This window comes from Oryzias latipes, chromosome 3, assembly GCF_002234675.1.
Source record: "Oryzias latipes chromosome 3, ASM223467v1".
Lineage (NCBI taxonomy): Eukaryota > Metazoa > Chordata > Actinopteri > Beloniformes > Adrianichthyidae > Oryzias > Oryzias latipes.
Genome location: NC_019861.2, coordinates 34349959 through 34377791, shown reverse-complemented (window position 1 = coordinate 34377791; position 27833 = coordinate 34349959). Strand labels below are relative to the sequence as shown.

The 27833-nt window shown below is 39.9% G+C and overlaps 1 protein-coding gene across 2 annotated transcripts; it reads right to left on the bottom strand.

Moving 5' to 3' along the window:
- Nucleotides 1-339: 339 nt before the first annotated feature.
- Nucleotides 340-20349, bottom strand: LOC101167777 (adhesion G-protein coupled receptor G5). 2 transcript variants are annotated; one of them, XM_011494133.3, is made up of 15 exons: nucleotides 20236-20349; nucleotides 10486-10560; nucleotides 7198-7463; nucleotides 6227-6413; nucleotides 6114-6153; nucleotides 5844-5931; nucleotides 4787-4909; nucleotides 4568-4684; nucleotides 4312-4351; nucleotides 4133-4239; nucleotides 3929-4044; nucleotides 3596-3858; nucleotides 3424-3523; nucleotides 3074-3348; nucleotides 340-1508 (listed from the first exon to the last, which is right to left on the bottom strand). In XM_011494133.3, exons 2-15 carry the CDS (start codon nucleotides 10550-10552, stop codon nucleotides 1381-1383), a joined length of 1917 nt encoding a protein of 638 aa, XP_011492435.1. In that variant the 5' UTR covers nucleotides 10553-10560; nucleotides 20236-20349; the 3' UTR covers nucleotides 340-1380. The 2 variants fall into 2 exon arrangements, with proteins under 2 accessions (XP_011492435.1, XP_011492433.1); XM_011494131.3 differs by lacking the exon at nucleotides 20236-20349 and adding an exon at nucleotides 18529-18901.
- Nucleotides 20350-27833: the final 7484 nt, after the last annotated feature.

Sequence of the window (27833 nt, the reverse complement as noted above, 5' to 3'; positions counted from 1 at the left end):
TTGAGATTTTCTTTTTGCTATTTATGTTTCATGCTCAAGCATAAATTCCAACACTTTATAGGACAAAGAGTATTTTGTTTTTTCCTTTTGTACGTCACAACCGATGAACCGCCGCAGCGTTTGCTCAAGCATTAAAGTCGCTACATTAATATTGAATAAAAGAAGAAGAATGTCACAATTTGGATAAATACTGACATTTTTGTGATTGTGTGACAAATTCTAAGAAAAAGTTTCCTTTAAAATTTTCCACGCACAGTTAAAGTTGTAGCATGTAAAATTGAATATTCTACATTTGATTTGTAAAAATGTATTTTAAAAAGTAAAAAGAAAAAAAATCCGTTTGTGTCTTTCATTTATGTTTTATTAAGCAGAGCTTTGACACTTTCACATTTCTTTTTCAAACAACAGCGTGGAAAACAGGACCGATTTCTAAGCACATCACAACAAAGCGGAGAAACTCACAGAGACAATCTAAAGTGCTTTACAAAGAGGTTAAATTAAAAAAGCACATTCAAAACATTTTTCCATTTAAAATCCTTTTTTAACCCTTGTGCTATCTTAGATGACCCCACCCTTACTTTGACGTCTTCTCCCTAGCATGACAAAGGTGGAAAGATTTCATGTAATCCATGGACACCAGTGAGGATCACAAATCATTGAAGAAAAAAAGGTTCAGGGCACTGTCTAGTGGGTCTAGATGACCCAACGTTAAAGTGCCTAGGATAGCACAAGGGTTACAAAAAAAAAAGCTTATCTAAGGTTCAAGCTCAACAAAAGTTTTGATTTTAGAGAAATCTCTAAGATAAAACGTTCCCAATAATCCCTTTTTGAAATGGATTCCCAGCCTGTGTTCAGCAGCTTCCAGGCTGCTGGGATTTCCTGAGAGAGCACGGAATTTCACCGATACTGGCCAAAAGAAGAGAGGATCAAATTCCTTCGTTTTAACTCCTTTCCATCACTTTAGAGAATATTTGGTGTCACACCTTTACAGTTGAAGTCAAACACATTTCATGTCTTTTTCTTGATTAATTACAGCTGAATGTTTATGATAAAAAAACTATTTATGTCTATTTCCGGGTGCAACATCTCTGACTATATCACTTTTTTTCAAACTACAACCATGGTTCCATGAACGCAGCATTTTCCTGAAAAACCTTTGATGTTTGGAACAGAATCCGGGTCATTTCATGACTTCAGCTCAGCGTTTAGACTGAAACGCCCCACTTGGAGCTTTGCTGTGCTTCAATAACCAATCCAGCTGGTTGGAGGTTGTCGTCTTCTCTGCCACGAGCTATGAGCCGTTTCTGCGAGGAGCGCCGCCTTCCACAGTAGAACGCGCTTTCACACACACAACACACACGCAGCCTGCACTGGCTGAGGCTAGCTCTTGTCCTGGGCCTGCAGCATGTGCTGCCTGGTGGATCCAGAGCTGGTGCTGCTGAGACCAGAACCTTTGGCCTGTTTTCTCATCCAGTTCAGCAGACAGAACCTCAGCATCAGGAAGAAGCCTGTCAAAGCAGAAATGACCTGTTAGACATGAGCATCGGCTGTGGGGGAAACACAGTTTAATATCATTTTTATATCGTTTTGTCTAAAAGAAAAAGTTGTTTAACAATATTAGATATGAATATGTGTGTTGCTTATCCCAATAGTTCAGTGCACTGTCCAGTGGGTCTAGATGACCCAACTCCCAATGTTAAAGTGCCAAGGATAGCACAAGGGTTACAGATCCTTTGCATACTGCTTGGTCCATGTTTCCTAGTCTGCAGTACATAATAATTCCACTGGGGGGCAGTAATGTGACTTTTCCTGCTCATTTCAAAATGCCTGCTTTCATGAAATCCCAAAAACATCTTTAGCGTCTTTAGGTTTGGCTAATTTTCAAGACTTTATGGGGAGAATAACTCATCTATTGTTTTTTTTTTTTAAATAACTACTCGATGTATTGAAAGAAAACAAAATGTTCTCCAAAATGTCGTCACACCATGCTAAAACGTGTGGATCAAATTTAAAACAGCGACTGTTTTTCTGAACATTCAGGTGAAAATTTATGCATGTTCAGCAGATGAAAACTGTATTTTGGGTATTTTTAACACATTTTTGTGGCGTTTTTCTGAAGATGGAGGACTTAAATAAAGAAAACGAGGATTAAAATTGCATCTCTGAGTCTTAATTCAGATTGTTGTGAATCAGGAGCAGACGAACAAACGCTGGGCGGGCCACACGCTCCCAGCTACAGGGACGGCAAAAGGGGGCGGGGTTGCTCAACGCCAACGGTCCCGCCCATAATTCAGAGGTGAATTTCTAATAAACTCCTGCCGCTCTGCAGAAACTATGTCCTAGAAAACACCACAGGTTCTTAGATTTAGGCTAAAATCCACAAAAATCATAATTTGAAGACCACTGGAAGTGCTAGTTATGAGCAAAAACTTACCGCATACCCCATGTATCATAACTTATGCCATTCATTTCACAATAAAGTATTTGTGGATTTCATCAAATCACATCTTAATCACAAATGATTTGAATTTTCTGTGAATAGAGGACTGAAATATGAATCTAAGAGACGACAGGGACAATCACACCGTATTACTTTATATGTCTATTTTAAACTACTGTGTTTATTATTTTTGTGTGTTTTGTGTTTGAAATAAAGAAACTGAAAAACACTGAAGACGCTTTCCGCTCTTGGGTTACATAACTGCGTGGATGGGAATACTGAGCGAGCGTTCTGCACGCCGCAGGAAGCATCTGGACCTCCGATAGGAATAAAACAGAAAAGAAAAGGACAGCCGTCCCTGATTAGACAGACAGTGAGTCTTTCCCACACTGATATAAAGGGTCTCAGTCACTGTTTTCTGAGCCAACAATGAAGAAAACCCAGAGACAAAATCCCTGTTAATACTGAAGGGAAACCCTTCAGCTCTTTGGCTGTGATGGAGCTACTGTCCTTCAATGTCAGGATTTATCAGAGAAAACGATTCACCGTGTGTAAAACTAAGCTGGAAAATGGTTCAAAGCACCCAAACGAAGAGCAGAGGACTGTTCCCGTCCGGATTTCTTCCAAACAAACCTTGAAATGAGTTGAGGATGCAGAAGAGAAAGTGAATGAAGTCTGAGAGAGGTTCAAAGTCCAGGAAGATCAGGCACCAGGTGGACCCAAACAGGCAGCTCAGGCCCCAGATGCTGAGGAAAGCCACTCGTCTCTGCTTCCACTCGTCCCTGGTGCGGATCTCCCGGAAGACGAGGAAGAGGATCACCATCCCGGAGGAGACCAGGAGCGCCAGGACGGTCATGGTGGTGAAGCCCTGAGCCAGCAGGGCCTGATGGGAAACCTTCATCCAGCACCTGCAGGACACAAAGCCATCGCTTTTCAAAAACAGCATTTCAAGGGGCAAGAATTTATTAGGAAGAAAAGCTCACATCCGTAAAGCTTCTGGGGGGTCACTGGTTGAAAACACCTCCCTCAGTCCATAAATATCCCCCACGGCAAGCAGGACCACAACAGGAAGCACAGGAAGTGCTGGAAAACGACATTCAGGGATTAGATACCGAGGAGCAGTGAGGTCACAGAGAGTCTTCCTCACAGACTCACCAAAACCAATGAGGTTCCACACGTAGAGCTTGGGGCAGGGCTTGAAGACCATGTAGACCAACCAGAAGGTGTGGAACACCTCGATCCCCATCCAGGTCAGGGAGCTGAGCAGGGCGTAGTGAAGGAGGGCCCCCACCCAAACACAAACACTCTCCCCGCCCACATTAGCCAGGACTCCGGTGAAGAAGAAGAGCAGACTGAGGAGGGCCAGGGAGCAGGTCAGGCCCAGGTGGATGGGTAAGGACTGCTCTTTGGAGCACCTCCTGAGGGCGGGAGGAGAGCGTTATTTCCAGCAAACAATCCTTTTAGTGTGGAAACGTGTCATTTATTTACTTTTTTCTGCAGAGGAGGACAATCAGGACAACACAGCTGATGAAGGAGACGGCGCAGCCCACAGATGTAATGGCCGTGAGCGCCAGCAGATGGCGCATCGGTCGAGGCTCCATTTGCTGCGGTGGTGGAATCAGAAGAAACATGGAGTCCTCGCACCGACACACATGATCTGACTATTGTGCAGACGACTGCGGCACGGCTCACCACCATCACAGAGAAGTACGTCAGATGGTTGCACAAGCACTCGGTGTGCCGCGGCCCCTTCTCATTCGTCACACATCCGTCCTTTAACCAGTTCATCTGCAGAGGATCTGCACGGAGCAAAACGCTGCAAGTTTTTATGTCTGCACAACCATCCATGAAAAACGTGGAAGAATTCTGACCTTTTCGAGTGTCCCACGACACGCAGCTCCTCGGATACCTCTGCAAGCAGAAGGAAGAACTTGAGCTTTGCATGGAAGAAGCACTCAGATCTAAAGTGCAGCTGTGCAGCCGCACAGCAGAGACGACAAAAAGTCGCCACCAAAGCATGGTGGTTGTTTCAGACACGTTCTCCTGTCGCCCAAGCCGCATCTGCTCACGCCACACACCTACGTGACCTTACCTCTGCCGACAGAAACAGGAAGCAGAGACACTTACCGACACGGCGTCGTGGTGGAAGTCCATCTTCACCGGCTCGGACAGATCCACGATGAGCTCGTTCTCCACCGTGATCTCAACCACCTCTTTCAGCAGCTTCACCTTGTCGTGGACTTCCTGAAGAGAGCAGAGGCGTGTTTTGACGTAAATCTCATGATGATAAGCGTTTGCCGTTGGGAGGTGGAGCTGGCGGTTCGTCTGCAGGTCTGACAGGCGTACCTGAAAGACGCTGCTGTTGTAGAAAGTGACCACCAGCTTGCTTCTGGCCTTGAGGGTTCTCTTCCCCACAGCAGGAGGGATGTAGACGGACACGACCGGCTTGGAGGAGGAACCCGCTTTGACCTGGAAAGCAGAGTCCATTTGAAATCTGCCTCTGAATTATGGGCAGGACTGTTGGTGCCCCCCTCCCCGTTGCTGAGAGTTCTTTGTTTACACTATCTCCCAATAGCTTACAGCCCCTCACAACCCCAACCTAACGAAACAATATCAGCGCTGTCCAGGTGGATCCAGATTCCAGATGTGACGAGGAAAACAAAGACGTTCATGTATCCGTTTGTCTGCATCAGAATGGGGCGGAGCTTGTGGCCCGCCCCGCGTGTGTTTCTACGTCACAAATAGAATCTTTTTCAAACGCCATTTTTCCGTCTGCTCCTGATTTAAATAAAGAAAAGGTCAGACCTGAAAAGAAATTGCATGAATTTGCATTTTGCATGACTAGATTTAAGATTTAAACTGTTCCTTTCAATAAGTTGGCAGGTAAATAAATGTGTTCTCTTGCTCCTCTTTTTCTTGTTTTTGAATTTTAAAGATCTTTTTAGAACCTTGTTATGGTCCAGCTTTGATCAATTCTATTTCTTGCATTCTCTTAATTGGGTTTTAAGATTTTCATCATCAAATCCCCAAAAACACCATTTTCATGGAAGTGGGTCTGTAAGAGAAAACAACCCCCACGCTACGGGCCGCTGTAATGAGTGGAGCTGATTGCTGGGTGTCTTTATTTCTAAGGTGATGTGGAGAAAAGTGTTGGCAGGAAATTACAGCTGCTTTTCACTTTCATGTGGCAAAAACATTTTTGGACAGCGTTAAGCAGACCTGGGACTTTAGCAGAAGTTTTCTGAAGTTCTGAAAGTGTTTGAGAACAGGTCATACGACACAAAAAACAGTTGATTAAGCCAAACTCTGCCCACCAGAGGATGTGACGGCGAGGACTGTGGAGCCCCAGAGAACTTTTTAGAATCGGTCAACACTGTGAAACTGCTGGTTGTTTTTGTCTTACGGGTGATTCCACGCTGAAGCCTCGAGGATCTGCTTTCTTCAGCTCCTTCTCAGATCTGTGAGCGCAGGGACGTTCGCTCAAATGCGAGCTGCAGAGGCAGAAAAGCACAAACTCATCGTTTATGTCACACTACGCTCGTCACACCCTCACAAAGTTTACCGCTTAGCTGTCTGTTTGTTAGGACTATTATATCACAGCCACAGGCTCACCAATCAAGATGAAGAAAAATGAGGAAGGGTGTTGTCAAAAACAAGCAGAAAGAACAAATACCTCTCCAAGTCCGACTGGGCTGCTTGAAAACACAATTTTGCTGCAGAAGAAAAGAGAAAAAATAACTAAGACAGAAAATAAGACAGAATCAGCCCAAAGTGCTTCCTCCTTACCGTAGCTTGTGGACTGTCCATTGAAGCTGTAGGTCGACAGTGTTTCCTCTGCGAGTAGATCACCTCTGACGGATCCTTTTTTGATGCCATACGTAGCAATGTTCCCTTTCTGACCATTGCTTAAATCAGTGCAGCAGGAGTCTCTCGGCCTCGTGGGCCAGCACAGAGTCAGAGTCCGACCTCCCACCTGAGCAGAAAATAGGAAACGCAGCACTAAACACAAAAGAAGGGCTTCAGGTGAATGACGTTATTTACCCGGAACTAGGGATGAGTACCGTTTGGATTTACTCCGTGTGCCGAAAAAAAAACACTGAACACTTCTGGCATTTTGTGGGTTTTTATGGTTTTGAAAATATCATCTCAGTAGGGATTCAGTAATGAAACTCTGTGCCAACTTGGTACCGGTATCAACGTAAACCGGACAACCAGTACAGGATAAAAACACAGGTTTCAGAGTCAATCACTTGTTTTCTATTCTGTTTTGCTGTGCAATGCTGGCAAATCTCTTTACCTTCCCAGCGATTGTGGGTGGACTCATATAAGAACAGGTGATGCTCTGAGGCTGGGCGGAGCTTCAGTCAAAATGCTAAAGGTGAAGCGGGTAAATGTTTGCCTGTACATCACAGCAAAAGATTATCCTGATGGACAAGAGTGTCGTGTACAGTTCTCTGAAAAAAGACCGTCGTCATGGGGATGAGGGGTGAAATATCTGATGACTTCAGCGTTTGTGAAAACAAATGCCAGAAAGAATGAAATATAGCGCTCTCTTTCACTCCATCACGCTGCTTCGTTACTCCTAAAGGTTTTTGGACAAAATTAGTGTCGTTTTTCCTTCTTGAACCGCCGGTTCGAGCACCGTTTAGACACCAGACCGTTTGTCAGCGGCACTGAGTCCAACAGTAAACAACCCTTTTTCACACCGACTGAGTGCTCGATCTAAAAAACGTAAACCTCAAGAAACTTTGATTGACCTGCAGGAGCAGCATGTCCAGCAGTGGCTCCCACTTTACACAGAAGTCCGTGTCCTGCTCCGTATCCAGGCCATATTGGTTGAGAGGAATGACGTCAGAGTTTGTGCAGTGGGCGGTGATCTGCCCGCTGATGGACATGGAGTTCTCATTGGCTGAGATTAGCATCTCATTACAGCCGGTGGAGATGTTGACGTTCAGGTTCAAGGCGGTGTTGCCATGGTGCCAGGTACCACAGAATGACAGGAAGAGGTCATTTTCACATAAGCCTGTTGAAACAGAGAAGACCATTAGGCCGAAAACTAATCTGGAAATGCTATACAAAAACATTTATCTTCAAAAAATAGTTTTCAAACAGAACCATAATATCCTTTTTTCATGAATATTTTCTTCAGCATAGAAATATTAAAAAAAGGCAGCCAAAGATTTTTTTGGATCAGAAAAAAATAAATAATACATCTAAATAATCTCTAAAAGGTAACTAGAGCTGTAGAGAAAACAGAATATATAAAAAAAACAATATTTAACGATGGAGGGGTAGAGCAGAGCTCAATCAATAAAGCCCAAAATGGATTCAGACAACCAAACATGAGATTTGTAGATGTTTCCCACTTTTGCTTTAGTCGTTTTCTTTATCACAAAAGACCAGATCCAGGATCTGCTGCGCTTTAAACGTTCTATGATGTCATTTCCTAAAACGCTAGTTCAGCTACTAATAAAGATATAATGTGAAGAGCTCCAATCAAAGTGGATTCCATTGTAATAAATACCAGGAGCAGCTCTTTGAACCTTTGAACTCTGTCACTACAACCCAGTAAAAGGTAGAACCACACATTGGTTGGTACGATCCATCTACATAGAAATGGGTCATTTTTGACCCAAAAACTGTAGTTAAACAGTTGCAGCACTCATATCTGAGAATCTTTTAACTGTTTGTTAATGTTAAGAAAGAAAGCCTGTCGTTACGGGATGAAAACGATGGACAATATAAAGGTGGTCAGTAAACAATTCTGTTTGGTCAAACCATGTTTTGTAAAAAGCTCCAATCCGGTATGCCACTTTAAGGCACCTTTAGCCCTGAAACAGGCCAGCTCATTTGATACACAGTCCAACATTGAATAGGCCTGAGTCATGGTCTCTTGCAGTCCAGACCACAAAGCCATCTTTGTCATACCAAAAGGCGGACTCAGACAACCAAACATACGGCATCCTATGCGCTGGTTCCTGCTGCAGGTGTCTTTTTTAACAGGTTTTTGCATCAGTTCACTGATCAAAATCCCAAAAGTCAACAGTCAGTTCCAGATCTACAACTGAATACACACTAAGGAATGGAGAACCCATGTCAACCAAAACAAACGTTAGTTTAGATGATTCTGTTTACGTCCTAACATCCGTTTTAATAGACACACATTACAAAGAATTGTGCAATCATTTTTTAAAAACAAATAAACTGACAGATTGATGAATCCTCCTTTCAAACAATTTAACAACATTGTGCAAAAATACCATCATTAATGGAAAGTCAGTCCAGATGGTGATCTGTTCAATAAATCTTTAAAATGAGTAAAAACTTGATGTTAGTAGTGAATTCCAATGTTGATTAAATTCCAGGCTGTTTTTTACTGCCGTCATTGAGTCCACTGTTCCCCTTTCCATTATCTGCTGGCGGGGGAAACCTCAGTAAAATGGTGAGAACTCAGTCAGGATTGTGTGGGTAGCCTCAAAAATGGCGTTGATGGAATTCAGCCAAAACTACATTTTGAACACGCAGCTGCTCGAGACAAAAAAAAAGTTCATTTGTGTAGATGTCCCTCATTCCCCAAGACATTTTCTTCTGGTCTTTAATATATGTCTTAGTGCCTCCTTCAATCCAGCCATTAAACGCAGTAGCAAGGTGTTTTTTTATTTAAACCTGGTGTAAACATGAAATGTGTATAAAGCAAACCAGTTCATACTGACCTGTATTGTTGCAGAGAAATTGAAAAGCACGCTCATAAGTTTTTGTATCAACCAATTCCTTTCACTGCTTTGTTGTGTTTTACATCATCTTTTTGTTTATTTGAGGCACACTTGTCATTTCTAAAATGTATGAGAACCAGATTACGGTTACTAACGTTGTTCCAGTGTTTTTGTGTTTGTCTGATTCCGACAAGTCACAGTCATTTGGCACCAAAGCATTTTTTTTTACCAGGAATGTCTGATTTGTTTGGCAAGTATGAAAGCTGACCTGATCCACAGACTCTGCTCTGCATGAAAAATTGTTTCTGGGAGTGATCTCAGGTGTGGTTCACTTCAGTATGAATACGTGGAAGATTAACTAGCAGCAGACACCACCCAAAGATAGTAGATACCATAAGTGCCATCCATAAATAAATAAAAACAAACCAACAAAAAAAAATGATATCCACCTATAAAGGTAGTAAATGAGCAGCTTATTATGCACATTTCATTCAGCAGGCAGGACTAGCCGTTTTTCTTCTTCATCCTGTTTTCTCTTCCTGGACAAAGCCTGTTTTAACCTTTCAACCCTGGAGTTGTCATTGGTGACAGCAAAATATACAACCTAACTCTCTGAGTGTTCACACAATAATAATAATTTCAGAAATTCTAAATCAGCTGATTGACTTTGATCAAATAAACACTTTTCTACTGTAAAGTGTCACATATCAGTGCAAAGCTGCGTTTCTCAGCTTCCAAGTCTGTTGGAATTATCCTCATTGAATGTCAACAGTGACGCTAAGGCTCTAGAGTTAAAGGTTTAAGCTCCACTAGCCTTACTTATGGGCTCTTTAAGCTGTGTCATTTAATGAGGTTTTTCTCACAGTCCGTCTTCAACCAATTGAAATAACTGAAATGTCAATAAAAAATGAAATTTAAACTGAACAAGGGACTTGTAAAGTAAAGTGATTGGACATAAAAACTATTTACAGCAACCTCTTTGATGAGTTACTCAAGCGGCAGGGATTTATGCGTTAAGTCAAGATTCAACTGTTGCTTTAGACAAAAATGGGACGAAAGCAGTAAACCCTGAAGAAAGTGTCGTTTCCATCACTGCAGACAGAACTTTCCACTTAACTTTGGTTTAGCCTGTTTACATGTTAGGTTGAGTTGATCTCCAAACAGACTGATAAATCCAGTCATCTTTTACTCCATGGTCCTAACCTCCTTTTTTTGTCTATTTGGTTTATCCTTCAAGTCCATGAACCAAATACCTTAGACAGAGACACCATCAAAACCATCTAAATTCTTCTCTTCCCTCCATAACTGCTTTAAATGTTTTGGTTTTCTTACCTTTGGAAAGAAGGACAATGAAGACGAACACATTCTTCAGAGGATCCGTCAGCCGCATTTCCTTCATAATTTCGGCTGTAGAGAAAAAAATGCAAATAGCTTCAGTTAAGGAACGGACTCATATTTAAAAGGGGAACCAAGAAGCCATTCATGGACTAAATCAAATATTGTCTTTAAGAAACAAAGACGTATTTGCACAGAGGTTTGGCTGTTTTTTTTTTAACACTCTCACAGAAACATCTCATGTCAAACAAAAGTTTCCTAACACAGCTTCGGTTTGACATGAGAATAGAATTGAAAAAAGGTCTTATCCAGTGTCTTGGTTTGGTATCTGTACTCGCCTATCACTGAATACAAACGCGCTAGGGCTCAAAATACACACAAGGACCTTTCTGTGTTCTTATCAGTGGAAACAGTCTTCCCCTCCAACTGCCAGAAGACGAGGCGCAGCAGCAGCTCAGCTTTGCTTTTCATCACACTTACTGTATTCATCTTTCTGCAAGGTTTACAAGAACACAGCGGATGGACAGTTTCCTTTACCATCAGTTCATTCCTTTCCCAGATTGCATTGCATTAGACTGAAAATAAAGCGTGTATATTCATCAACCGCAAAGAGATATGCCGAAAGGTGACGAAAACTCGTCAAACTTGTTTCATTTTCTATTTCACCAAGCTTTGTGTTCAGACAGACAACCCAGCAGACTAAGGTTTACCAACTTCCCACACGATACTGCACGTGTCAGCTTGTCTAAGCTCCCTGGTGCTGACACTCTAAACTGTAGGGTTACAGCATAAAGTATGTAGGTGGAGAAAGATGTAGATGTTTGCTCTAACATCAGAGGAAAGAAAGGAACTAGTTAAACCGCAGACAAAGCAGATGGTATGACAAGCGACAACAAAGTCAAAAAGCTAAAAGGAGGAGAAAGAATGGTATCTTTATATATAAATATATATATCATAAATGAAATACTTAGAAAGACTCTAGGTTTGGGTAACTGTACAGTAATAAACCAGTCGGACAAACACAAAGTCCATTACATGTCCCGGTATGAACATCATGCACTTCTTCACGCATGTGTTGTTAAAATCCGAGAGACTGAAGATGTCAGTTTAGGTAAAAGTGACAACACGCTGCTCCTGAACTTAACTAGTTATCCAAAAGTTAAAGTAAAAAAAAAAAAAGCCGACTGGACAAAAACACAAGAAAAACGGCTGCTAATCAATTAGTTTATTCAGATGGTAAATTGTTGCTCATTCAGGTTTTCTTTTTATTAACTGTAAACAAAAACATGCATAAAAATTATTTTTTTTGCCCAATAAAGTTTTATTTTCATTGTAAGAAAGGTTTAAAAACACGTTCCAAATGAAAAAATTTCTAACACTAATTCATGCTGAAGAGTGACGGAATATTACTGTTTGAAAGAACTACAAATGAAGTTTGTTCTGTAGATTGTTTGTTTACATCTTCTATCAGCTGATTACAGACGTCCTAGATTTGGCTCTACTGTTGTAAGGGTCCTTGTAAAAAATGAGTAATGGTAAATTTACTTCCTGCTTGGATTGTATCAATCATTAATTCGTGTGATTTTCCCTTCAAACTAAAAATTGGACCTAAAATTCTGATTTAAAATGATTTCTACCACCAGCAAGTCTTTTATGAAATCATTTTATGAAATCGAATCAAAACAGACGTCTCCCAGGGGGTGACAAGAGAATGCACAGGAGGCAGTATAATGAAAAAACAAAAACATCTTTTGTTTGTTTTTTTACCAAAAAGTCACATGTCCAAACGTTGCCAGGGGCATAAAAATTTTCAGGCAAAGCAAAAATCTTCAGTCTAAATGAATATAATAACACGATGCATCATAAATGAAAACGTCAATATTTAATATTGCCAAAAAATTGAAACAATACATGCTTCATTATTCAAGGTGGATTTTATTTTTAAGGTGTACTTTGCTATAAAACATTCCCAAAGTATAAACAGACATTGATCCTTTACCTTTCTGATTCACAGTTACTTCAATGCAAGCCCATCAAAACGGATAGAAGTCGGTTTCCAAACTGCGCCGTATTGAGATGAAAGAGTAACACATTGAAGACTTAAAAGAAGAAAGACGTGGGAAAGCGCAAAGCCTTACTTTGTATGCCATGACTTTGAGGTTTTACCATTTCCCCTTTTTTTATGACAAAGAAGATACTTTTGGTTTCCACAATGTGACTTAGTGTGGTTCCTTTCTGATGCGCTAAGACTTGGAAATCCAAACAGAAAACACCACTGGGTTCTGGATTTAAAGACCGTGTTGCTTCATGAGTTAACTGGTCATTTTTAAACTGGGTGTGTAAACATTTATGGATGCAGTAAAAATCCACCATGGCAGTGAGGAAAGAGGGAGAGATGGCCCAACTTTTTAAGCCACATTGAAACAAAGTAGTGAACGCCATGTCCCGCTGTCGCCACACCACTACGCCGTAACCATTAAGCCTGAAACTTATCTGTCCTGTAAAAAATGATGAGGTGATACCGGTGTATCGTTTGTGTATGGTGTCTGAGTGTTGGGCTTTTTTTTATGCGTCACTAACAAGGTTATAAATTAGCGTAGTTACAGTAGTGTTTGGTTTAGCAATATAAATCTGTTTTTTTAGGTGTTGGAAAAGAGGTTGGGAGTTAAATGTACTGTGAATACTTTAACAGGGTCAACGTGTAGCGTGTTACAAACAAGTTTAAAAGATACTGTGAACACCGTTCATAAAGCCTGACTTACTGACAATTTTTTTTAAACTGTTTTGCTTAATCCGCCTCATAGTTCAGAACCAGTTACAGTGTGTTATAATCTGTTGTACCCTATACTGAAAATACACCACTATAGATCTTTTCAGGCTGTCAGATCACTTACAACACACTTCATAGTTTTTTCTTCAATTTCATTGTATAATGGAAATTGACAATAAAAGTATATCTATCTATCCATCTATCTACCTCTACAGACAGATATGAACATTTTCACACTGTTCTCTCTTGTTTAAACTCTCAAAATGCAAACACTCCTGGAAATTTAAGTCCAGAAGCAAAACAAAGATCTGGTAGCAATAAAAATGTTAGATTATTTGGCACATTGAATGCATTCTGTACAGCAGATGCGGTAGACGACACACAATCAGGACACACAACACAATGGGTTGTAAAAATAAAACAAGTAAACTTGCAATTTTTATCTGCAAAAGTGCGAGGTTCGGAAAGAAGAACCATGTTACAGCAAGGGACCACTGCTAAAGAAACGACAAAGCAAATAGGGAAATTTAGATTAAAAACACAAATTGCTATTCAAGGGATGTGCTGAGACCATAAGACTGAGAACTAAACATTTTGAACTCTAATGTTCAAAATGTTTAATTGACACTGACGAGTCTGCTTTCAGTGGAAGGGGTATGGACTTCCAACAACCTTAATTCTAATTGGCAACAGTAATTGACATAGAAGCAATGACTCAGGCCAACTCGGACCAATCCCTGTCGTCTGGCTCTAACATGGCGACGTCTGTATCGCGGAAAAATGGTGACGGATTTGGCTTTGTTTCGCTGGATTCGGAAGAACAGGGTTTTCGATGGATGACATCACTCTCACTCAGTCCAGTTCTCTTATACAGGCAATAGTGGTAACCTCCAGACCACCGGGTAGCCCAGAGAGCAGTCCAGTTACATATAAACCAAAACAAATGCACTCACATCTTAAGTTACTTCAGTTCATTTCAAGACGCTAACAAATGGTTCAATCCAGTCTGGGGTTTTTCTGCTTCAAAACTTCTAAACAAAATAAATGCATATTCAATAAACAATGTGCACTGCAGGATTTAATGGGCCATACCTTTATGTTAGCTGGAAACTGTGACAAAGGCAGCATAAATGTCGGCAACACAGGGTAGGAGGGTCTGAGGCCAAAAGAGGGTCTAAGGGCAGGGATGCCCAGTTTAGTTTAGTCTGCTTAGTTAGTTCAGTTTAGAATGTTCCTATTGAATTCTATGTCTTCATGATCGTGTGATTTTATGTTTACTTTACAATTACTGGTACGAAGCCCATTGAGACGACTATTGTTGTGATATTGGGCAATATAAATAAAATTGAATTGAATTGAACACAGGTACATTCACACTGTTGTGTAATATTGAACATTGTAGATCAGCAAGCCCCATTATCTGATGCAGATAGTAAATTTTAGATTGATCAAATAAACTTCTTTAAAGGAAGTTTATCTGATCAAGCATCTCCTTTCCCTCTTACGCAGCATTTCAACATGCTGATCTGATATGACATGTTAAGTAATGCAGTCTTCCCACGCTCTCTCTACTGTCTCTGGAAGGTATCAATTCAGCACAAGAATTTCCGTTTTTTTTCTACTTCCCATTTCTGCAGAGCAGCGACAGCGATGAGGTTTTTTTTGTGAGGCTAAACATTTTAGAAACCCAAAACTGGTACCCTAGAGTATTACTCATTCCGCAACTGCATGTCTAATACTTCTTCTTGAATGCAAATGAAGAGAATGAAGCTTTGTTCGTCATTCTGTGTATTCATGCGTATCCTCTCTCTGAGCGTCGCCCTAACCTCTCAGATACCACTTTGATGTTTTGTGTATTCCAGTAAACTTTCTGCTCCTCTGATTTCATTTGGGGGTCTGACTCACCCGTTGCTTTACATCATCGTCACACATTTTGTAGAGAAAAAGTCATTGTAGTGTTTGAGACTGAAATAGAAAGGGGCCAAGACGACCTCCTTCAGGACTGTTTGTATTTATTACAGAGTATATGACAAAATATTTATCTTAAATTAATTCATGAAGTTTTAGCCCCCGTTTTTTTAAAATGTCAATTTAGCTCATAAAACCACACATTTTTTATGAAGATTCCCCCAACAGCTAGTTGTTCCATGCAAATCACCATAAATAACTATTGATTGAGAGATAGTCCAGTCTGTTTTTGTCTTTACTAATCACATACAGGCCTTTCACAGCACTTTCTCCATCTCAGTTATCAAGAACTGAGAGATTAAAATAAAGAAAAATACTACATATTATTGGTGGTGGTGGTGTTATGGTGCGGGCGATATTTTTTTTGGTACACTTTGGGTCCCTTAGAACCAACTCAGCATGGTTTTAGCGCCACAGTATTGTTGGTGACCACGTCCATCCCTTTATGACCACAATGTATCATCTTCTGATTGGCTACTTCCAGGAGGGAAGATGTCATAAAGCTGCAATCACCTCAGACTGGTTTCTTGAACATGACAATGAGTTCTCCAGACCAGTGTTTATCAACCTTTTTGAGCCACGGCACACTTTAACCTTGACAAAAATCCTGCGGCACACCAGCATACAAAAACAAAATATTTAAAAAAGGAGAAATTTATAGTTTTTAGTCTACAGCCCCTCCGCAATCTCATATGCTTTTTTAGTGATAATTGTGTCGGAAAAAGTTGCAGCTGTTTTTTTCTAAAAGATGTAATAAAATTTAAGTTAGAAGATTTAAAAACTTTTAGATGTGTGTTCGTTGTGGTTTCAAGACTTTTAACAGAGAAGACTCATTGTGCGCGGAGGCGCTGTCACTTTAACACAATGCATCATGGGCCTGTTTGGATGAACACAGAGCTGATATCCTGGAGATGGAAAATGTTTTTAGATCAGTTAATTAATGAGGGCAATTTCCCACGGCACACTACACTGGTTGAAAAACACTGCTCTAGACTCAAATGGCCTCCACAGTCACCAGATCTCAACCTAATAGATCACCTCTGGGATGTGGTGGAACGGCAGAGTTGCATCATGGATGTGCCGCCGACAAATCTGCAGCAACTGCGTGATGCGGTCATGTCAATATGTACCAAACTCTCTGAGGAATGTTTCCAGCACCTTGTTGAATCGATGCCACTTAGGATTAAGGCAGTTGTGAAAGAAAAAAGGGGGTCCAACCCGGTACTAGCAAATGTAAATCACCTTAAAACACAAAGTCCATATTGGGAGCAAATATCAAAACAGTTACTGTAAAAACTGATAATTTTATACACAATCCTGTTGCCTTTGATGTTGATTTATAGCCTTACAATTCAACTTTAAATGTTTATGGATCGCAGACCTCTAACCTGCACTTTCAGTCAAAGGCAGGACTTTTTTTGTATACAGTACGCTGAAAATACCCACTTCCTGGCTTTCACGCTTTCTACTGCTGATTTTCATGTCTGCGTCTGAAAACGAAGACCTCTTCGCTGAAAAAAGAAACTGCAGAATTTCCTGGAGAACTGTTTGCTGAGTGTGAGTTTTACATCTAGAATAACCTAAAAGATGCACAAAAAGTGCATTAAGCAACACAAACGGCTTTGTTGGTAGCTATTTTTTTTTGCTTGTTATGTGTGCAGCAAGATTACAGTGACTTAATAAATTAATACATTTCCTAAACTTGTCCACAAGGAACAGAGCCAAACAGCAAAGAATGTGCAGGGAAGAGTAACGTGAGGAACAAAAGCCGCTCTTTGTTGTTGAGCTTTGGAGCTGGAGAGACAGCGAGCATGAACACCGGGTCAAAGATCCCAGGATTATTCAGAGGCTGTTTAATAGGCACACAAAGGCGTGCACCGGCACAACTATGCACACACACACAAGTACCTTTTACACTCACAAAAGAGGGTATGGCATGTTTTTAAACCCCTGGTTCTCGTCTGGAAACCTATTTTCTTGTGAAATATTTCAACCTCCTTTCATGCGAGGCATTTGTAGTCAGAAATCAAGATAAGGTTCTACCATTTTCATCCAAGGAAGCAAATGCAACAATGATCAGATATTGCAACTGTATTTGAAACCTCCTTCCTCTCATTTTGTGGAACTAAACAATGAGCCAGACAGAATATGAAAGTAAATCTTTCATGCCGGGGGGGTAAGATGGCAGATCTGGAATGCTCCCGAGGCTGCGCTGGTTGTGCATTCTTTGCTTTAGCACCATAGTGACACATTGTGCACTTCTGTGTGTGCTTGTGCGCTACACCGTCTCCAACTTGACATCTCTACGGAGGAAATTGAAGGAGCAGGTGGAATGCCGCAGAGATCTCCTCCGGGGCCACAAATGAATCAATAAAACAGCCCACATGCACACTAAACTAACACAAGGCCAGACAAAAGATAGCACATTATCAGGTCTGCATCAGCTCCAGTGTGTGCAGGGGTGTGTGGGTCACAGTCTAATTTGCCATCAAGGGCTTTTTTTTTCTCATTATGAAACTGCAGGCAGGAAGAGTGAATGTTTGACACATTTGTGTACAACAAGTTCAAGAGATGGGCTGTTTTTTTTTTCTGAAGTGCTGACTCTTAAATGGCTTTTTTCCCCCCTTTTGTGCCAGTTTTGTTCTTGTATTCATGTGAGTGAAGTCTTCTGATTTACACCTTTAGGCACAGTCAGGAAACCACAAGCTACAGCTGAAGGTAGAGAACAAGATGCAGCTCCTCGTCTTTGATGTGCGGCTTTTCAAACCAGCATGAACCCATGAATTACCCTGAATACAGTCAGGAGGATGAAGATAAACAAAACAACACACAGCTGGAGCACTGTCAGTTACAAGGTTGGGAGATCTGGAGCAACTGACTCCAGAGAAATATGTCAAACAGTAGTCTAAAAGCAGAATAAATAAAGTCTAACATGAAACATCCCACTGAATCCACTTAAATGAAATGAAAACAGTTGATGGTATTAAATACAACAAACCCGTTCAGTGGATCAAACTGGTCAAATGATTGTGTTTATGTAAAAAGCAATACCCTAAATATATGTTTTATGAATAAGTGATAAATAGGGAGAGAAATGCAATAAACAACGCACATAAAAATTAATAACTAATGTGAAGTAGCTTTAATTGTAATTAATTCTTTTCACGTGAAGAATTGTGGTCCCCTACCTAAGGGGGTTGTAAAGTGCTACTACATAAATAAAGATTCGTTCATTCAAAATAATAGCCGTTTTTGTTGGGATTTACAGCAGGCGCGAGCGTTTTAACGGAGGGTCGACTCACCTGCTTGAGCTCTTCGGTCGTCTTCTTCAAGGTTTCTGATGCTCCAAAACCGGAGGTTAAAACTTTACCGAAAATCGATCTGGAGGTAAAGAAAAATAACCAAAAACATCCGCGACCAGAACATAAAAAAAAAAAACAACAACAACACTTATACGGGTTCTTAACACGCGAAAAACGCGAATATTACAACCTAGCAAGCTTAAATATTTCTTGACAAAAAGATAAAAACAAATCCACTTTCTTTTTTTAAAATACTTCGTTCATTTCGGGAAAAATAAAACTAGTTTGTTGAGATTTTAAAAGTGGCGGAGAGCGTTAGGTAGAACCGTCTCGCGCTCCGGTCTCTGCGCCAAGTGATCGCCGCGTGCAGTCGACCCATCGGGCTTCGTTTCCGTTATTTCCTTCACAATAAAAGCCAAACCAGAAGCAGCTTTTATTATGAAATACGTTGACACAATTGTTAACCGTCTTTTAATAAGTATTTTTGATGGGTCGTTTATATATATATATTTTTAAAATATCCGTAATAATTTATTAGCGTAAGTAATTTGAGCAGGTGATTTGTGGTTTATTTTTTTTATTTATATTTATTTTTATATTTATATTTATTTTTATTTCATTATATTTTATGCGAATTACGATTTGTCTTTGTGGTTAAGGTGACATTTCCCCTTTTTTGAAGTGGCGTCACCATAAATAGTCAGGGATGACTTTATTACAAGCGAACCGTCATCAAGGACTGAGCAAGTGCAATGGACTTTTGAGATGTGTATAGTCAAATTTATCTGATGGAAAAATACAATTTAAAAAAATGGGAAAATTAAATAAAAAATTAGATGAATTTAAACAAATATTAAAAAGAAAAAAAATCTTCATTTGTGAAACAACAAAACAACAGAAATTGTGTTACAATGGTCCAACATGACCACAATTATCAACTTCTTGTTGTTTTTTCTTGGCATTTTTGTCTGACTTAATCTCTGTGTGATGGAGGTAAGGTGCAAAAGAAAAGCTGACAGGAAGATCTTTGTTAAAAGTCAAATGAACCTGACTGAGGACTGAAATACAGTTCTTGGTTTTTTTTATAAGCTTCTCAGTCTTTATTGCGCTTCATGGAGCTTTTAGTGTTTGTTTACTGTATAATTAAACCCATTACATCATTGCCATGAGCCCAAATCCCATTATTACATAAGGCTTTGCTCTCACAGCTTCTAATCCTTGTAAAAGTGTTTGAATGGATTTGAGGCGTTGACGTTGCTCTATGACCTTTTCATCGTTGGTTAAAGGACAGCAGACAGTTTTGTGAATGACAAATTCCCAAATGACATCTTGGGAAGCCTAGCTGTCTGTCCATAAGTACATTAGAAAGGACCTATGTACATATTTATGAACAACAGTTGACAGGTTTGTTGTTCCGTCACACCACCTGACTGAAGCGTCAGTTTAACCACAAACCACAGTCTGATCTGACTAATTTTGGGAGAGAAAAGAAAAGGAACAAAAACAAAATATAAAACATGAACTTGGGCATGTGAGAGGAAAGTGAAAAAAAGAGAAAGCAAAGATACATTCAATCATCACAAAAAGGAACTTCTGAATTTTTCTGGGATGATGGATTCATTCCTTTCAGGAGAAACTCCACAGAACAGATGTTCACACAGCCATAATAACAGCCTGAACGTCTTAAATTATTTTTACATCATTTACCTGAAGGTGTGGGGATGTTGCCAAAGCAGGTGGCTTAAAGCAGGGATGTTGGTCCAAAACAGCAGCCCAGAACCAACCGGTGATCATAGCTGGTGTGTTGGACCACACACAAATCAAACCTCTAACAGCGCAAAGGAATCAGTCTGCAGATGCACAGAAAGGGAAAAGCACAAATCACGTTAGAACTGACTGAACCAGAATCTAAAAGGAGCACCAGCAGAGGACCACAAACCAGAATACGTGCACACCTCACGTTATGGGGCAGAAGTCGACATCAACCCACTGGTTAACGTTTCCTGTTTTTCTTCTAAAACATGTCTAAACCAGCTCGATTTGACCTCAGACTATCATAGTTATGTCACAAAAACAACTTATTGCAGTTCATATCTATTTGTGGTAAAAATATTTTAAAAAACAACAATTACAGCGCTATTGTTTAATCACAGGAACTATCAAATCAAAAAGCACAAGCTCATGTGCCTGTGTTTCATCAAAGAAATACTCTCATTGAGCTCCAACACTGGTTGATTTGTGGTCAAATTGAACATTTTACATGAATATCTTACTAAATGTGTCACATTAAACTAAAAAAGGGGGGTTAAGTAAAAACAAGGATAGAAAGAAACATCATCTCTCCTCTGTTTTCTGTTCAGCAGTTAAATGTTAACACATACATGAGTGGTTCAGTGTGCTCTACAAGTGCCAACAAAGCTCTGCCGTCTCTGAAATGACAGGTGGGAGAGATCTTAAAGACCGGAAAGGTTTGGCAAAATGTGGGCTGATGAGATAAGATAACATTGATTGTATCTGAGAACTACACCGAATGATGTCACCCATAGAAAATGATTAATTACATCTGGCTCCAAACGAAATTCAGTTGCTATTTATTCGCAATACGGACGTCGCCATGTTGGAACCAGGAATTGCCAGTGATTGGTCCATGTCGGTATAAAACAACATTTCTATTACAACCACTCTCACCAATCAGAAGGGAGCTTGTTGGAAGTCCGGACCCTTACCACTGGAACGTTGGACGTGGGGGCTCGCAGACTCCACCTTCTTAGATTGGGGCATCTGATATAACTTGAATGACAAACAACCGAAAAATAAAAAATAGGATTTCTATGTAGAGAAAAAAAAGGAATTAGAACAAGAATGGTTATTCTGACCAATAGTAACTTAGTTATTTTTATCTATGGGATTATGGCTTCTTGGAGCCAGCGGGTACTTCCTGTTTGGAACGCCAAGGGGGAGGAGCCACTCAGTCCAGTTATCAATGGCTAAAATGGATAAAAACGATGGGACTCAGACTGTGGGAGACTGCAGAGGCAAAAGTCAGCAAAGCAGGTTTATCATCATCCTCATGCAAGGCCACATCAAGTTCTGTGGATGTCTGGACTCCTCTATAGACAAACTGTTAAAAAGACAAACTCGGCATTTACAGAGTGAGGGGGAGGGCAAATGTTTGCCTATAAATGTCAGCAGCCAGTAATATCCCACTCTGGTGACCATAACGATGCCTCAGGGGGATTTCCTCTCACAATATTCATGCTTGGGCTAAATAAACAAAGTCTAAACGGGAAGTCAAGCTGTCTGTGAGACAACTGCAAATTAATTATTAACAGCAATTATGGGTTTCCACCTGCAGTGGATCAACCATGATCCCTCAAAACCCCTCAAATTGTTGTACGTGCCTGAAAATATGCAGCATTGTGATGGGAGTTGTGCAATTTCCAGTGCATGCAGGGGCTTGTTGGGTGTTTACTCCATAAGGAAGAATCCAGGCTTGTTCTTGCTTCTTGAACCTGAAAGTTTAGGTTCGATTTGTGGTGAAATCCTGCATTTTTTGTGCTCCGTGGGCCTTCGCACCTGACACCAGCAGAGATGCAGCCGCTGTGGCTCAGACTTCTAGCTTCAGTGCAATATTCTCAAGAGATGAAAGTTCTTACATGTGTTGCTGTTTCCTGCTCCACGTCTGTGCTGCTCTACTTGTCTGTATGCAAAAGGGCAATTTTGGATGTTTGAAGAAAAAAAAAAAAGGTGAAACAAAGTGCATCCCTCACGGGCGGAAAACAAATTCCACCAAGACAATTTCAGCATAAAATAGTGTACTATGTACATTGTGAATGTAACTGTATCTCATGAAGGCAATGGAAAACCCCCATTTGTCCAAAAGGGGAAACACATTTTATACCCTGAACTACTCAGTCCCAAAGCAGCTCTGGTGAAAAAGTACCGTTTTGCCTCCACTGAATGTGATGAAGACCAAAATACTCCTCATCTTTTCAGATCTCTTACAAATTTACCAATGGAAATACAGAAATATACCTTCCAATAAAAAAAAAACATTATATAGATAGATAAATAGTACTTTATTGTGTCCAATAACAGTCCCGAGCTGCAAGGATAATAATCAACAAGACCAAAATCACTTATGGGTCTCAAGAAAAGTGTCAAAATCCACTAATGTGATCAAAACACGCATGTGAGGAATATCCAAAGGAGGTTTTAAAACTATAATGGGATTATATTGTCCCGCAGTATGGGAAAAGAAAACTTTCCACAGAGTTTCCAATACACAAGCCGCCAGGTTAAGTCTACAACCACAACAACGTTTTTAAATAGTGTTCTTTGGTCAGTGCATCATTCATACACCGAAACATTAATTTTGCTTGATAAACTTTATGACTAAAAACAATAGTGTAATAATAAAAAGGGCATCAATCGGTCAATGAAAAGAAAAAATGATAACCAATTAGTTTACAGCTAATCAAAAGGTGCATCAGTTATTAAAGAACTAGGATAGACAATTCACAAGAGTGTTAAAATTGTTAAATCAGAATTAAAAAAAGACATTTACCTGAAAGAAAACACTACATTCCCACAGCACAGCAAATTTCAAACACAGTCCAGACTTAAATTTTTAAAGTTTTTTTATTTTCTTCTTAGTCATGTTTAAAATATTTACTCCAGTTGGATAAAAACTGCCTGTTTGTCTTTGCTTTGCTTGACCTTACATCGTACACAAAGGCGATGTCCGACCAGTAAACACCATTCTGGGCGCCATTTAAGCTCAAATGAACGCCTTTGGCCATATGATTTCTTTAAGTGAGGTATTCATAGTTTCATCTCTCAATGCCTGGACTAGAGTAATACCATTTATTACAGCTGGGTTAATTTTAGAGTCCACCAAAGTATGCACTATTCGAAAAGTACAGAGCACAAAGTTTAACTCTTTACTTTAGGTATGATCCAATGTACTTCCTCTATTTGAAGGAAAATCTCAAATATAAGAATGATATTTCTTACATACTTCTTAAATTGGATGTACAGTATATAAGAATAAAATGATATAATTATGAATTCTATAATGGATCAAAAAACTGAATTGAACATCCATCCATCAATCCTGTGTCACTTTTGGGGTCCCGGGAGCCAACCCAGCTCCTGTTGGGCGAAGGCAGGGTACACCCTAAAGAGGTCACTAGGCTGTTGCAGGGTCACACACTCACATGCAAACCTAAGGTCTCTGTAGAGATACCAGTTAAGCTATGAAGCAGAGGGAGAAAGCCCGAGTCCCCAGACTAAACCCACGCATGCACCAGGAGAAAATGCAAACTCCACACAGAAAGGTTCCAGCCGGGATTTGAACCAGGGCCTTCTTGACCCTTGACATTGGAGCCTCTGACAGACTGGAATCCAGACATCCCCATGATGGATGGATGTAGATGGGTATCATGCAACGCTTCAGCTCTATAATTACATAGTGTTTAGTTTTGATTTTGATTGATCAATTGGTTTATTTCTAGATATTTCAATGATGACCATTTCAGTAATAACCACCTTAAAAACAACAACAAATGTATGGAACAGCAATGACAGTGAATATGGATCGTGTGTGGATTAATAAGTCAATCTTAAACCAAAATTACAAACACCTGGGTCCTCTTCTGCTGGGCTTTGTCGCTATGGCAACGGCTGCTTGCCTCTCTATATGAGAGCAGCTGGAGATTGTAACGCTGTGAAGCATGAGACCTGCGTGTGAATACAAATGCGAAATGACACAAAGGAGAGCAGCCATGCTGGGAGCCTTTTTACCACATTGGTTGCTTTTACAAACCTAAACACCCCAGAGGTTTTTTGGGGGAGGGATCCCACTGCTGTATTGATTCATGCATTGGTTAGGGGCTGACATTTTCGTCTCCCGTTTTGGTGGGCGGACATTCCAGACAGCAGTTTGCAGCGAGCAGAGAGCGTGTCGAGGCAGGCCTGACCGTCTGGCTCCTTCCTGCAAAAAAAGCTCGTCTGGTTTCACATAATCACAGACTTTCTACCTGCACGTCGTCTTTTCACATCGGCTGACTCACTCGCGTCTGCCCCCGTCTCCAGCTCACACTGGCCTGAGAAACCTGCATGTGAAACGGCATCATTTGGATATTTTTGTTTCAGTGTTGTGGCTGTGAAATGTCACTTTGTGTAATCAGGACATGAACTATATTTGACCTGGATAACAAACATCCCTTTTCTCATTTTTAGAAAAAACTGGTTAACCAAAAAAGCTATATACGTATATTCTCTGTTTTATCTCATTACTGTAGTACTTATGACAAGATTTTCCTGTGTTTTTTTCATGAAATAAGATCTTTTCATTGGTTTTAATAAACAGAAGCTGAAGCCTTATTCCAAAAATAAAGATTTTGAATGTAAAGTTATCAAAGACAGCTTTGTCAAAACTCTAATAAATAAAGTATTTATTCTCTTTAAATGTCTGCCCAGTTTGACTGAAAGTTTACATTTATTTAGCTTCTTTTTAGCCCAAAATGAATTTAAATCAACTTCTTCAATTAATCTGTTAAACTCCTAAGGATTCCTCATGATATACCTTCAAAGTCAGGATTTTCTGAGCGTTCAACAATGTTTTCTTTTGAATGGTTTCTGACAATAGTGACTTTTAAGAAATAAAAAATATAATGCAAAGCCTGGAGAACATGCAAACTCCACACAGAAAGGTCCCAGCTTATTATTGAACCACCTCGCCACAGTGCAAATATATTTAAGCAAAAAAATAAATAATAACCTAAGATTATTTTCAATGATGACTAGATCACGTCTGGCACAAGTTGCGACTGTAATTTGATCATTTCAGGAAAAATGACTCAGATAAAACCACTGTAAAATAATTTTTTCAATTATTTTTATCCTCAAATGATGCATTTACAGACATGTAAAAAGTTCCCATGACCAATATCGATAACACCTGCGTTTTAATCAACTCTCATCACCTGTTTTTATCGGAAAGGTAACACGTTAAAGTTCTGGCATTATTTCTTGACCAAGTGCAGATTAAAATATAGTTTCCTTTAGCACAATCCACACAAACCCTGACTATGTATCTGTTACTTTTTCTATTTTTAATTCTTGCTGTAAGTCTTCTGTCGCATTTAATCTCTTATCCCTTGTGCTATCTTAGATGAGCCCACCCTTACATTGACGTGTTCCCCCTACAATGACAAAGGTGGATAAAGGTGGAAAGATTTCATGTAATCCATGGACACCAGTGAAGATCACAAATCATTGAAGAAAAAAGGTTCAGAGCACTGTCTAGTGGGTCTAGATGACCCAACTCCCAATGGTAAAGTGCCTAGGATAACACAAGGGTTACTCTGTCTACCTACATCTGTGGGGGTAAGGGACCTTACAGGGAATCAAAACACAGACGGAAATGTTAAAAACCTAAAGTCAACAATATGAAACATGTTTTTGCATCGATCTACACACAAAAAGGACTCTGTGAGCTGACAGTCTTCACCACTCGTCCTCTGTGCAGCTCCAAGTCTTTTATTTCTATCATTTTTGTCTGTTTTTCTCATTGAAAACATGAAGCATCTACACATGAATTCCAAATCAATGGTTGTCTCAAATTCAACTTAAATACATTTCACCCAAACTGAATTCTAAATTTAATAAAAGGTTGAGTTTTCTTACTATGTTTTCTCAGAGGGAACGTTCTTGGGTAATGCATCTATCTGTTATGGTTCAGATCTGCAGCTCACAAATTTCCCAGCAGCCTTTTCATATCATGTTTGTACGAGACAACACAACAGGAGCTGGAAATGAAAGTCTGCACCTGCATGGAGCGACGGTTAACTTCTGAACCCTCATGAGGACATGAGAGGAACCACAGTTAAAGCCAGTTCCTCCCTGATGGGCCTCAGGGTTTGTTCAGTATCACAGCTGGAGTCGGTTTACAGAGTTTGTGCCTCTTGATGGAAGAAATGCATGTCTAGTTGCTGTTAGATGTCTATTATTCAAAAAAAAACAACAAAAAAAACATACGTAAAATCATGTGTAAACGTTTTTCGGGACATTCAAACTTTTTCTTCTTGTGCATTTTACAGCCTTTTAAGAGGGAAGAATATTTTAACTACACATTTTACTCTAAGAGAAAACTTGATTAAATCAATTTGACTACAGAACGTAACATTTGATACCAACCTTGGATGAACTATGCAAAATATTATAGTAAATTATCATATTAATAATTACAATATTATAATTACTGTTATTAAAGATCAAAACTATTAAGCAGTCATTTTGTTACCAAAAACATTGATAACAAAAATAATTTCAACAACAAACTGGTGTAACACAGAGAAGCAACGTTTTTGAGCTGCCTGACAATATTTCTAACTTATGTCCATTTTTCCATACCAATAGACGGTAGAAACACAACCAGGCATCATTTTAGGATTCATCAAACAAGCCAGCACTGTTTGAGAAATTTGAACTTCTGTAGCGCCCTCTTGAGGCCATTCCATTCCCATCAAAAACAGGATGGTTGAAGAAATACAAGTTGCAGCTATAGTTCCCAAAAGTCTGTTTTACTAATACATTGTATTACCAAAAGCATTCGCTCGCCCATCCAAATGATAAGAATAAGGTGTCCTCATCACTTGGCCTGGCCACAGGTGTGTAAAATCAAACCCTCAGGAGTGCAGACTGTTTTTAAAAACATTTGTGAACGAATGGGCCGCTCTCAGGAGCTCAGTGAATTCAATCAACAAATCCAATCAGGAAATTTCCTCAATCCTAAATATTCCACAGTCACAGCTCTATCGGAACAAAATGGAAGAGTTTGGGAACAACAGCAGCTCAACCATGAAGTGGTAGGTCACATAACCTGATGGAGAGGGGTCAGTTGATGCTGAAGCGTATAGTGCAAAGAAGGCGCAGACTTTCTCTCATCTTTTTCAGTGGGAGAAATTGCACAACTGCTGGCTGACTAAATACTTTTTTGCCCCATTCTATGTGAGTCAAGGCAAGTGAGCCAATTCTTCTGGTAATAGTGTATTTCATCGCACCATCCAGTACCTAAAAAAAAAAGGATTCTGTCTTTCAGATTTTTTAAATAGATATGTCAAACCTGCCCATCAGTTTAGGGTAATATCAGCAAATATTGTACTACTGATACTGTAGGAAGACTTTAAGGACTTAACTCAATTAAGTGAACTTCTTACCTTCATGATGTTTCTTTTTGTTCTTGTGTTGGTTCCAAGCATCTGGCCTTGTTATGGCAAAAAAGTGGCTCCTCTGACGAT

What these genes read in the sequence shown, in the direction of transcription:
- LOC101167777 (XM_011494133.3), bottom strand. Translation starts at nt 10,552, where the DNA reads ATGAAGGAAATGCGGCTGACGGATCCTCTGAAGAATGTGTTCGTCTTC. An exon ending in GTCGTGGGACACTCGAAAAG is followed by an intron (nt 4,240 to 4,311) that starts GTCAGAATTCTT and finishes TGCTCCGTGCAG; the next exon opens with ATCCTCTGCAGATGAACTGG. An exon ending in GTGGAACCTCATTGGTTTTG is followed by an intron (nt 3,524 to 3,595) that starts GTGAGTCTGTGA and finishes GTCGTTTTCCAG; the next exon opens with CACTTCCTGTGCTTCCTGTT.